General features: G+C 37.0%; 1 protein-coding gene across 1 annotated transcript; it reads right to left on the bottom strand.

Annotated features, from left to right (window-relative positions):
* Positions 1-1,072: 1,072 nt before the first annotated feature.
* LOC107261273 lies at positions 1,073-1,492 on the bottom strand. Its single transcript, XM_015719440.1, has one exon. It carries the CDS (start codon positions 1,490-1,492, stop codon positions 1,073-1,075), a length of 420 nt encoding a protein of 139 aa, XP_015574926.1.
* Between the last annotated feature and the right edge of the window lie 12,714 nt (positions 1,493-14,206).

Here is a 14,206-nt window from a genome sequence, read left to right as displayed (position 1 = left end):
GGGTTTGTCTTCTTGTCTTGATTATTTCACTTATCAATTACTCCTGCATCTCCCTTAGAACTTAGCTCGTAGTTAATAGTTAGTTTAGAATTTATTCATCATCCATTTTAGGTTAATATAACAAAGAACAAAGAAGTAACTCTGGGCTTTCGCTTTCCCGAGGAATACGACCTTGATACTCGCCATTAGTGCTAGACTGCATCGATAGGTACACTGCCTTAGATTGTAGCTAACACGAGTAGCACACATCACTAGTCTATATCCTATATAAACTTTATCATGATCATATCATAAAAATGGAACTTATTGGGGTTAATGGTTATAAGAGTATATATCCTATGAGAAGGCTTGCAACACTCTTTATTGATATAACTATGTCCTACAAACTTAGGTTTTATCATCTTATGAAACTTTATCAGTTTGAGTAATTGCAAGTTATAGACATTCTAGTGATGATCCAAGTATTTCAGACCATGATTTAATCTTGATATGATACTTTATTATAACTCTTCCTAAAAGCAAGCATACATCCTATGTATCGCTTAGGAATTCGGCACATGTCTTTCTCAAAGAAAACTTGATTATAATATTGCTTTTAATAAGATTTGTAAGTTACATAACTTTTCTATGTTACTTATTTGTCTTAATATCAATAATATAATCCTTATGTCTATTTAGGATTGCTTTAGTTTTCTTGCAATATGGTTTTGTTATCTTACTTTCATGCAACCTTTTGTATGACATTCTAGAAATATAAATCATTTAACTAAATAAGGCAACAATTGCCAAATATTATTAAATTAAATAATAATAATAATAATAATAACAATAATTGTTATGGAAAAAGAATTAATAACAATTATTAAATTCTTAATAAGGAAAATAAAACTAATAACTAAACAAAATGGCAACAATTGCCTTCAAGCTAGTTTATTCCTTCTTTTCAGAATTAAAAGCTTGTTCTTCCTTCTTATCCTTCAAAGGAGTAAGATAAACCTTGGAATTTTCCAATGTGTTTCCTTCCCACAATGGCAACACTTTCCTTTATCCTTGTTGACACCTCTAATAACCATTAAGGCTTTCTTGGGCTTCTAGGCCTTCTTTTCCCTTTCTTCTTAGACTTACTCTTAGCAGCCTTAGAAGGTTCTACCATTAGTACAACACCATTTTGCTTCTTAATAGTGCCTTCCACAGTTTTTAACATATTAATAAGTTCAGTATCGTACTTATTCATATGAAAGTTCATAACAAACTGCGAATAACTGTCAAGTAGAGATTGCAAAAGTAAGTCTATTCTTAATTCATGGTCCATCACAAAACCAAGATGGCCTAGATATTCAATATATCCAAGCAACTTTAGTCCATGTGCATTCACAGATGCACCTTCGGCCATCTTGCATCGGAATAATTCCTTTGAGATCTCATACCTTTCAGTCATTGATTGCTCATCAAACATTTCCTTTAAATGTAAGATGATAGTCTGAGCATCCATATTCTCATGTTGTCTTTATATTTCGGAATCATACTTTCTAACATCATATAAACAACTTGGTTATCGTGTCAGCGCGAGTTTCTTTCATTGTGCCTACCCAGGAGTAACAGCGACTGTGTCATTGTGTCAAAGGTTATCTATCCGTACTAGGCTTGAATCGAAGGTGAGCCATCCGGGAAGAGGTCTGAAGGGATCATGACAACAGTAGTGACCGTGAATTATTGGAGAAGACTAGAGTTGCCACCCGAGTAAAATAACTAGGACAAATAGAGAGGGCCGAAGGATAGCGGCTCGGATTCCTCATAGAGATCCTAACTTTCCCCTTCCCCGAATCGTAGATCTAGGTTCAGAAAGTTAGGTATGTGTTGGAAAGGGGTTAGGCACCCGAACACACTTAGACACATAGTCCGGCCTCCAATAGACTCTAAGGCTTTGGTTATCCTAATGTACTACCCTATCTTGGTTACTACCCATTTTATTACAATGGCATTTTATTATCTTATTTAATCATGCATAGAGTGAGGAAAATAAGTTACTAACATAGCATACATCTACCTACATGGAAGGCACATTGGTTCCACTAGGCATAAGGGAGGTGGTACCTTAGATTTTATTTGACATACCTAGGTGACCAAATAGAACCAGTTTTATTAAACATGTTAGTGACGAGTTTTATTTATCTCACCTCACATTGGTAAGTTAATTTATTTTATTAAGTATGTGAAGTGATCAATCAACCTAAGTCTAGTTTACCTTTAGAATGTGAGGTGAGATATAAATATACCAAAACAACAAATAAAACAAATATAAAGAATAGGGAGGAAGGAATTGATGGGATACAAAACGGATTAACAAAATATAAATGGAAAATTATCTAACACCCTAGCTAATATAAATATAAATCATGAAAATACATAGGGAAGAAATCAATTCAAATTAAATCTAGATTAAGGATGATCCTTATCAAAGGATAGGAACAAGCACAAGCCATTAAACCTATACTAAGAAAATACCAAGTTAGTTTATTATTCATAAAACAAATTAAAAAAATAGGAATGTAATAAACATATTAACTGTGTAAGCTATTCAATGAATATTAAAAGGAAGCTAATCATACAAAATCTAGACCTAATTTATTATACAAAAACAAATATAAAACAAAACATTTTAATTAACCTTAATCATGCTTCTAATCTCCATATTAACTTACTTAGCATACAAATTGCATTTAAGACCATAAAGGGTGCTTAATCAGACATTTCAACCTTTAAAAATTACCAACTTTAGGTATGTAACATAAAGTCCTAATATACATAAATAGGATAGCAGATAATCAACTCACTTTACTATACTATTTCACTAATCATGCATTTAAAACCGAAATAAGCATATTCAACCATTAAAGAAAATACCAACCTTAAACCCAACTAAAACATGCTAAATAATATCAAATCAACATTAAGACCTATTGGACAGTAAATAAACATGCTTATCAGGCAACCAATATGACATACAAAGACACTTAAAAGCCTAAATCTACTAAAGATTCCATAAAAATGGAAGCTTGAAGCTTCTGTGAGCTTACCCTACATGGGGTGAGCCGTAACCCATGTGGACTAAGCGAAAGTCCACGTGGACTAAGCCTTACCTTGCATGGGTGAACTCCTACAATCTTAGAGGTTCTATTTTTTAGGCTTTTCTTCATAAAATACTACTTTTAAATTTAATGCAGATGTAAAATATGATGAAACAAAGTTAAATATATGTCTAAAGTAGGTTTAATCCATACTTTTGGCCTTTGGGTAATACCTTTTGATGAATCAAGGAAAAGAGTGATTTTGGGTTGAAATGGATTTTGCTTAAGCTCCTAGGACATCAAGAGGCATCACAATGCTTATAGAATGACTAGAAAAGATCTGCAAAATAAAAACCGTGAGTAGAAAAAGGATATTTGAAGTTCAATGTTGAATGGAAAAAAGGTTCCAAAATGATTGTTGTGGGCATTTAGACTAGAAAAATGTGTAAAGGAGGTTTGTAGTAGGTCTTTTGTTGCTGGGTAACTTGAAAGAAGGGACTTGAGATGATTCTTGGAGCTTAGGTTGATTTTAGTAATGGGTTTGAGTATAAGGGTTTAGAAAATGTATGGAAAATAATCAAAGGGAAGGTTGTATGAGCTAGATTTTCTTTTTTAGGAACAAGAGAGCGTATGTGGTTCTAGGGTTTTTCAATGAGAAATAGATTATTATATATGGAATATTAGGATTTTTGAAGATTAATTTTGATTGGGGGTGAGGCAGATGGTGGCATGCGCTCCTAGGAGGAAATATGCCTCCTAGGTTCGCATCCCATGATGCTTGCATTCTAGGCTTTTCGCCCACATGGGCTTAGCCTTACCCCGTGTGGGCTTAGCTTATGCGCTAGCCCATATAGGTCCTCGTCAAGCCCACATGGGCTTGGCTTAGCCCACGTGCTTTAGGCCTTAGTCCACGTAGCACAAGGTGGTTTTCCAAAGGCTTTAGGGTTTCACTTATCTCGATTTAGTGTTCTTTGGGGTTTTAAGGTCTCGATTAGGGATTAAGGCTTTAATTAGAGTTTTTGGGGCTTTACAGTCTCAAATAGGGTTTAAGGCTTCAGTCAGAGTTTCTAGGGCTTTACGGTCTCAATTTTAGGGTTTCATCAGTTCATTACAGAGCTTTCGGGCCTCCTTTGGTATCTTTGAGAGCCTTTTCCTTCTTATCTTAAAGCTCAGTCCACCAAACTTATCCTAGTTTCATCATCATGCTTATGTAATGGATGAGCAAAATTTAAGTGATAACAGTTTGCCCCTTGCTTTGGGAAATGAATTCTTATAGAAATTGGTTTTTCATGCAAAATCATTTTAAAAAAAGAATGAGTTTGAATCAAAGCAAAAAGGATTAAATATCACTCGATTGTCTTGATTTTCTATTCTAGATTTTGACTGTTTGAGGAATACACCATCTTTCCCCTGTATATACTTTTAAATAATTTTTGTTTATTATGGGAGACACTATTTTGCCATTTTCCACTTTTTGGACATGCAAAGTAGAAGGCACCACCTTATTGCTTAAATATTCCTCGGGATACACCATCTTGACAGTTTTGTTAAGGTAGAAAGCACCACCTCACTACTGTTAAATGAGCACTGTATGGAAGACACGATATTGCCCCCAAGATAGAAGGCACCACCTTGCTATGTACTATAATTACGGGAGACACCATCTCGCTGATTTTGTTCAGCCTGTAGGAGACACCATCTCTCTACTGCATTGATAGATGAGCCCTTGTAGAGAAGACACCATCTTACTCCTAGGATAGAAGGCACAGCCTTGCTATTTGCTTTGATTATGGGAGACACCATCTCACTATTGAAACTATAGGAGACACAATCTCGCTATTGCATTAACTTAATTACTTGGTAGAACAGGAGGCCCCACCTTACTGTTTGCACTTATTGCGGGAGACACCATCTCATCGTTGTTTAAGGACTTTGATTTTATGTATTGATTTTATTTGTAGCATGGGTGCTTTTTGGCCCTTTGCTTTGGAGAATGAGCTTTATGAATTTGAACAAAGCAAGTACTTATAAAAAAACAATATCTCAAGAGTGGTCTTAGTTTTGAGTTAGTGAGAATAGTAAATTTCATGTGTGGATTGTATTGTCCATAAATTGGAAGTTGTAAGGGCGAATTTGCCTCAATTCTTTATGCTTTGGGTCAAAAGAGCGTTAAATTTGTTGTATTTTGGTCTTATCGCATGTGGGCTTAGTCTTAGTCCACGTGGAGTAAGCCAAGGCCATGTGGGCTAAGCTTAAGCCTACGTGGGCTTAGACCAAATTTTGGCTTATAAAAAGGCCAAGTGAAGCCAAATGACTTTACTTGCATCATTTTTCTATGTTTTAGCAAACTTTATAAGTGTGTGAGTGAGAGAAGTGCCCAATAGGGGTTTGCGACTTACTGAATTAGAATTTGCCAAAATCCATACCTTTGTACTGCTTGTTGAGATTGAGATGGCTGATCAAAGAGCATGCATTCCCGAGGTCCCCATCCGACTTCCTTAATGACCGGTAATGATTGACTGCCTGGATCTTTCTATGGTGATCGGGTAGGAGTACGACACCCCACTTCTTGCACAGCCGGCGACCCACCAGGCTTTTCAGCAACACGCTGAGGTTGGCCACTCTAACTTTCTCTGTTTTCTCCTTTTCTATTGATAATTATGATTAATTATTATTATTATTTCTTAACTTATTATTATTATTTTTTTATTTATGTGGCATGCTAGAAAAAAATAGATGAACAACATTAGATTGCATGATTCTTATAGGACTTAAAAAGACCATAACAAACTGAAATATAGGGATAGATATAGGATAAAATAAATCAAGTGAAAAAAGAAAAAAAAAAGAAATGAAATGAAACAAGACTTAGCTTAGTGTGGTTGATTTGCAGCCTTTCACTGCTCGTCATGGCTTAGCGGGTAACTTATCCTATCTGTGTACCTGGTAGGACTAGTTACCGCCAAGGGTCAGGGCCCGTGTTGCCGATGTTGGCTTTTCACAGTTGGCCTCTATGCTGCACCCGCTACACATTCGGAATGACGCATTAGTGATGACTGAGCTAATAGAGAGGTGGTCGGACACAACACATACCTTCTAGCTACACTTCGGGGAGATGACTGTGACTCGATTGGACTACACCACTATTACAGGATTATGCTGCAACAACGACCCTCATGTTTTATTTTCGATTCTGGTAGAGCACTAGCGGGCTTTCTGAGCTGTTAGGCTTAATGCCTACCATCAAAAGCCAGATGAAGGTGGTTTTGACGTTAATGCATGCTCATTTGATAGGGAGAGTGGATACCGATAAGCAGCGATTGAGTGATGTGGAGGTAGACCAGTATGTCTACTCCTTTATTGCATATTTTTTAGGGAGCACCATTCTAGCCGACGCCGAGCATTGTGTCCATTTTGGGCTTCTTCCCTTATTGGCGGACCTGAACACTATCTCGAGGTGGACTTGAGGCTAGGCAAGGCTTGCACAGTTGTACCGGGGACTAGACCACGGTTGCCTAGCTAGGCAGACCCTATATGGCTTTGTTGACCTGCTTCTGGTATGTCCTTCCTTTATTCTATCATTATTTATTCATTTTATTATTGGTGGGCAATTGAATTTTCTCACATTATCTTTATATAAATATGGCCCATGAGCACTGAGTGATTTCGATCAGGTGTCCTACTCTGAGCGAGCCAACCATCCTTTTTCTCAGCCGGTAGACTGATTCGCACATTGAGTGTGGCTCCTCACATCAGTTAGACGCTCATCGTCGACTGCTGAACACTATACCGTGGGCTGAGGTCAGTACACGAGAACATATAATGTTAGTGAAAATTTAATATTAATAAAGTTTGGATATCATACCTGTTTCACTTTCTATTGTAGATTGAGACATTCCCTTAGGGTCGGCCGGTTGATTGGGTAGCCTTAGATGGCAGTGATGCTCTGGTAGCAGTGCTTGGCTTGAAGAAGCACTGATTTCTAGTTTAGGCTCCTCATCTCCGCATCTGAGACATGGGTGACTAGTTGAGGGATTGGAGGTTGGGCCCATCTGGTCGACTTGTTCCACTGCCACTATTATGAGGACTTACTCGAGTGAGGCAGGTGACAAATACTAAGGTAGAGCAGCCTAGAGCTGGCTTTTCCTGTGATGAATTAGCTAAAAAGGGTGAGGTACCTGCTATGACCTATGAGGACTTTATTGGTATGCTCACTATTAGCCGTGTTAGGATGGTCTGCACACTGAGTACCACCGATCCTAGAGTTGGCACCATCCTAGACTCTTTCGACCGTAAGAGGGGATGGACTGTAGGATTTTCATCCTCTACCTCTGTTCCTATGCTTGAGCAACCTATGTCGCTTCTACAGTTGACTACTCCCGAGGGTGTGGTATTTGGAGACCTGTTGCATTCGATATTAGTGGTTGTGATGATGCCGTCTAAGAGCGGCTACGTCTCCCGATACGGTCGCCTCGACAAGTCCTTTATACCTAAGTAATGGCCGCAGGAGACGACTCACATGAGTCTTCCACTATGTTATTCTATTTATATGCTACCATCCTATTTGTTGTTTTCATCCTCTTATTTACTTATAGGGTCCTCGAGCTTCCACGGATACGCGAGTCGGGTTTACGAGGCGCTACAAGCTATGACCATAGAGACTACACAATATCATCCAGTAGCTTTTGTTCCTATTTATTTTATATATTACATGTTTGAATGATATGTAATGATGCATGATCATGTCGTGTGTGTTTGCTTGAGCAGTTGGATGTGGCACGGTGGAAAACCTCACATGCTTCCTAGCATGAGCAGCAGACCTGGTGGCAGGAAACTCAGTCCTAGTGGAATGCCACCTTTGCCTGCTTTGATAAGTAGCGCGCCAAGTAGGCCTCAGAGAGGGTTGCTTTCAAGAAGGAGATAACTCGACTTTGAACTTAGGGATTTGATGATACAATTGACATCGTTGATTTGTTAGGCGATGACCACGATGATGGAGATGACAGCGAGGGCACATCCTAATTTGTTTTATTATTTCTTTTATTTCAGACTTCCCTTTTGAACGGTCCTGTGTGACCCTTTTTTTATTGATCTGGACTTTCTTCCTTTGATCTTATGTATACTGGATTTTGGATTTATAGTTCATTTATTCCTTTATTTGTTGTTGCTTATTTTATTTTATTTTCTTCATTTTGAATAATGGTAGGACGTATGTAGTTTAACAATGCATATGAAAAAAATAACATTAAGCAAAACTATTAAATGATATGAATCGTGACAAATTATTGCACATGTAAATTACACTCCAGCATTTTATATGAGAGACTCAAATCCTATATGCTAGCCCATATTTTCCTTAAATAAGGCTTAAATCCATGTAAGCTAAGACCTTATATTGGCCTATAAAAGGTCAAATTTTCCCTTTTTGGCTCATTTTCACATTCTACTAGATTCTTTGAAGAGAGAGAATCATGATTGAAGCTCCCTTTGTTGCTTTCAACCACTGTTGAAGGGCATCTCAAAAAATGTTTAGCTAACCCTTAGACCTCTAATAACTTGTCTCTGATTTTTTAGTAACGTGAGAGTGGACTCCGCTTGCATTCATGTTGCCTTAAGTTTTTGGGATGTAGACATCCATTTGTTTCGCTTTTGCCACTCGGATGTTTTCTCCTGTGGGAAGAATTTGCTGCTATCTTAGATGTTCTAGCACAGTCCGCGAACGCGATCATTTTACCTTTTATCGAACCTTTGACACCTCGCGAGGTTGCAAGATTTTTTTATCTACCCATTTAGAGCTTGGGACCACATGGCAGGGAATTAGGGCTTGACCTCATTTCATTAATAAGATGGTTGGGATCGACTGACTCAGCCACCTTGAGTTGGTAGAGAATTTGGCTTTTTGCTTGACGGTAAAGTTTCTGTTGGTATGGGAGGACGGCTTAGGTCACCTGAGGATTGTGAGCTTACTTCCTCAACGGACTGGTCCTTTTACTCTTGCCCTGCTCATCATGGCAGAGACTCTGATAGGATTGGACCGCGTTCGAAGAGGTCAAAGTGACTATTTTCAAAGAAATTCGATCATCCTTCAAGTATCTTATCTGTTGTATATCTGATATTTATATTATTTCCGCTTTTGTGCTCTACTTTTTGCCTACGCCACCTATTTTTTAGTTTTCAACCTAGCGAGCTTGTCTTAACTTTTGCCTAAATTTTCCCTTAAGGTTGTTGACTTATCAAAGTTGCTTTCTAGTCTTTTATTTATTATTATATTTTTTCTTCTTGTTTTAAATATGGTTACAGGAGAGATTGAGCCTTATCGCTTCTTCACATGTGACTGTAGTAAAATATAATGTTCAACACTTCCTTAGTTGCATGCACCAGTGGCCCGCTGATAACTTCACTGAATGGTGTGAGTGGTTGAGTATTTTTTCTGATCAGGATATACACTGATGTGCCCTTAGTGGGGCTTAACTCATGTCACTCTACAGAAGTATACCTATTGTGTTGTGTTGTCAAGGATGGATTGTAGCTCTTTTTACACGCCCTCCCGACTCGTTCGCCAATATAAGGGACCACAGGGGATTCCTTCCACTCTGCCAAAGTTTGAGCCAAGACTAGTCCTTGCTCGGTTTCTTGACTTTATCTGCTACACCTAGTATTGTCGGATCATTCTTCAGAACCTCCTCGAGTTGACTGATTCTGATGTCGATAATGCTTATAAGCCTTGGGTAGCTTATCAGGCTCATTGATGTTTTATACTGATATTGTATTATTTCTGTATTGACCAATGACTAGAGGTCAGAACTTTGCAAAGGAAGATAAAATTGCTATATTTGCTTAATATTGTTTAAAAATTACAAAGCATATTGATATAAAATCTCAAAAGCATATTCATATTGTTTCAAAACTCATGTCGTCAATCATTCCAGCCAAAATACATATTGGAATCAATTTAACTCATGTGATTAGTCAGCCCTTTCAAGTTTTCTAACTAATCAAGCATTATATCTCCTTTTACTTGATTCTTATTTTTACCTAAGGTGCCTTTCAGTTTTCACCTTATCGAACCGCCCTAATTTTTGCTTGGATCGCCTGTTACGGATTTTCAATCCAATGTGCTTAATATCTTTTCCCTTTTCTTTTTATATATATTTTATATGTAATATCGCTTAAGCCTATCTATGTTGACTGGTTGGCTAAGTACATTTCCCTCAATATTTGATAAGTATTACCGCTCATTCAGAGATGATCTTCTTAACAAGATATAGACCTTCCTAATTGGGTCGGAATTCGCCCAAACAATCAAGATCCACATGCTTTCCTTTTAGAAGGACTAGATACCCCACTTTCAAAAGTCGAGGCTTGACATGCTTGTCAAAAACCCAAATGATTCTCTACTGATCAAGTTATGTATGATACATAGCTCTCATCCTGGTTTCATCAATTAAGTTAAGCTACTTATACTGATCTCTTGCCAATTCAGCCTTAGGCATCTCAGCTTCCATCATTACCGTTGATGTAGCACTGCTTCCATCCCATAAACTAAGGAATAAGGAGTTGCTCCAGTAGGATTCCTTATTGTAGTTTGATATCCCATAAAGCATGTGGTAACTTCTCTGCCTAATCCCTTGACCCGTTGATTATCTTAGCCAAGATCTTCTTTATGCTATTATTGGCTGCCTCAACAACTCCATTTGCTTGAGGTCTATTGGGAGAAGAGCTATGGTGTTCAATCTCGTACTTTTTAAACACCATTTGAAACTCTCCTTAAAACTGAATGCCATTATCGGATACTATATGGTGTGGCAGCCCATATTAACAAATTAGGTTTTTCTCGACAAACTTTACCATCTACTTGGCTCCTATCTTGGTAAAGGATTTTGGCTCTAGCCACTTGGAGAAGTAATCAAATGCTACTATGATTATCGATGTCCATAGCTAGTAGGCGGCTTAATCTCGCCTATTAATCCCCTAAGCTAAGAACTACCATGGGGATTTCGTTGTGTACAATTGATATGGTGGCAGATGCATCAGTTTGCCAAGAACTTGACACTGATGTCATCTCTTAGCAAACAGATAGCAGTCAGCTAGCATAGTAAGCCAAGAATACCCTTGCCTTATAATCTTCCTAAATAAGGATGCTCCGCTCATGTGACTACCACAGATACCCGCATGAATTTGCTCCATTATACGCAATGCTTCTTTCTCATCCATGCATCTGAGGTGAATACCATTTGAGCCTCTTTTGTATAATACACCCTGATGAGTAATGAACCTAACCCTCAACTTTCGAAAGAACTGCTCGATCATGTTTATTAGTAACTCGAGGTACATGCCCTCTTCCAAATATCTCAGAATATCATAATACCACAGCTTGTCATATGGTAATGCTACTCGAACTTCCCCTTCTATCTTCATTTTATGACAAAACTCGTACGGTTGCACTACTACTAAGGGTCTAGTCTTAACCTTTCTTGGGTCTTCCTAGACTAAAGCTACCCTTGCTAATGCATATGCCATTAGATTACTATCTCTACTGATGTGCACAAATAGGCATTTGGTGAATGTTTTAATGATCTCCTAGATGTATTTATGGTAGAGTTTCAATTGTTCCTATTTTAAGTCCCAATCTCTGGTTGCTTGTGATACTACTAGCATGGCATCTCCAAGAATTTCTACATTTTTAATCCCCATTGCTAGCAATGCCTGAAGGCCGAAAGCACAAACTTCGTATTTGGGCATGTTATTGGAGACCCAAAAGCTTAGCTTCTTAGTTATAGGCAATATTTCATCAAACGGAGTTACCAGGATAACTCCTACTCCTATGCCATTCCTATTAATTGCCCTATCGAAGTACATTTGCCATCCTGCAGCAGATATAGCTGTTAAACTCCATCAGGAAACTCGAAATTGCAAGGCTCATCTTCCTCGATTGGATTCTGCGCCAAGAATTTTTCCACAACACGTCCTTTTATTACTTTCTTTGTGGCGTATTCAATGTCGAATCCTATCAACAATAACAACAACCTGTTAGACGTATGTCCTAAAAGCCAATTGAACTTTTGCTTTTTAGTTCATACATTGTGATATTATTATGTAATGAATATCATTTTATTAATGGCAGTTGTCTATCATTCATTTTTATAGTAATATAATTATTGAATGAGTCCAATAATATTTATTAAAGACTCCATTCTTAAGAGTTGAGAATATGAGTGACTGATGATCTTTAGAATTAATACTATAAATAGTTGTTAGTTATAGGATTAAATATTGGACATCTTTAATCCGGAAGACCAACATAATGCGTTTAACCCTATGATTAGTATGAGATACTAATATATATAGGATGGTGTCTCATTCCATTTAGTATGAATTACTAAGTTAATCATTATGGGTCACTTTTGAGACGAGTGGACTGAAAATGACTTGAAGAAATAATGAATCACATGGATGATTTACTTAAGTCACTAATTCATTATTAAGTTATGATGGTGTAACTAATCCTCACACCTGAGGTGACAGAATTGTCTCATGAATATGTAATTGGAATTTGCTTATGCTTTACCTAGAATGGGTACTTGCAGATAGTGGCTCCAGTTACATATGCATGGAGGCAGGTGTTCATCAGTAAGGAATCCATTGCCTTGAGTAACAAGGAGAATATCCTATGCGATTTGATAACATCTTGACTAAGAAATCCTTGGCCAAGGTAATTATGATTAATGGAAAAGGGGTTTTCGCATTAATCATATTTAATCGAGATGTATCCTAGATTTGGTCATAGAATCAAGTTAGTGAATTTGACTATTCCATGATCCTCACTTGATCGGGATACTGGCATAGAAGGATTTAATTACACAGTAATCATAAATAAAGGGTCATGAATGATCAATTTCTTTATTATTAATTGGGTAATTATAATATATTGCTAGACGTCACTTATAATTTATGGGAATGATTGATGGAAAATTATTTAATTGTTCCTTTAGTTGATCAAAGTATTTTAATTAATATTAAAGATTTTAATATTAATCCCCATTACCAATTAATAATGAACCTAGAAAGTCACACATATTAAGATTAACTCAAGAACGACGATGGACTTGACTTGTACCTTGAGTATGAACACTAGCATCTTCCGAAGTTAAAGTCTGTAAATGTCTAACTAATGAAAAAGTATAATATATAAGTGTTATATATTGAAGGAGCTTGACACATGTCATCACAAAAGAGTTTGTAATGACATGTATTCGTACAGCATCTTGACACATGTCATCATAAAAGAATTTTATGATGACACGTGTCCTGAAAGTAGCTTGACACGTGTCATCAAGGGTTTATGATGACATGTGTTAGGAAAGTAACTTGACACATGTCATCACCAAAAGAATTTTATGATGACATGTGTTAAGAAAGCAGCTTGACACATGTCATCACCAAAGGGTTTTCTGATAACAGGTGTTAAGAAAGCAACTTGAGACGTGGTGTCAATATAGCTTGAAATGTGTCATCACAAAAGAGTTTTATAATAACATGTGTCAATACTGCTTGACAGTTGTCATCGTAAAAGAGTTTTGTAATGACATGTGTTTGTACAACTGTATTAAAGATTATGAATCCTTAACACTGTATAAGAGAGTTTCTTACTCCTATTATCATAAGCAGAAGAGAGATAATTTGATAAACTTACTATTATAATAAGGTTATCATAGTAGCAAACTTGAGAGAGGAGAAGGAGTTCTTCATCTTCAAGAATTGAATAGCTTTTGCTTGAGGTTGGTTGTGTGAGATAATCTAGAGAGTTTGCAATTGCGAATCTCTATTTAACTCTCTAATAGAAACATCATCAACAATCAAGTATTGAATTCTGCTCTTCAAAGGTTGTAGTTTTTTTCTTTGTGTTCTTCATGTTCATAAAAGAAAAGTTATTTCCTTTTCTTAAATTAAATCCTCAATTACAACTTGTAACCTTAATTTTCATGAGATGTGAAATATTTAGAGCTTTCTGTCACGAAACTTGGGCTTAGGAGGTTAGCCAAGTCGCGTGGCACTTAGTTAACTTGCTTGACGAAGTAAAACTAAGTAAGCCTAGATTAGAATTGGGAGAGATTGTAGGTGAGCAAAGTAGGCAGCAG

This window comes from Ricinus communis, chromosome 1 (assembly GCF_019578655.1).
Source record: "Ricinus communis isolate WT05 ecotype wild-type chromosome 1, ASM1957865v1, whole genome shotgun sequence".
NCBI classification, from domain to species: Eukaryota; Viridiplantae; Streptophyta; class Magnoliopsida; order Malpighiales; family Euphorbiaceae; genus Ricinus; species Ricinus communis.
The sequence above is the reverse complement of the archived record's forward strand: the minus strand, read 5'-3'. Positions and strand labels throughout refer to the sequence as shown.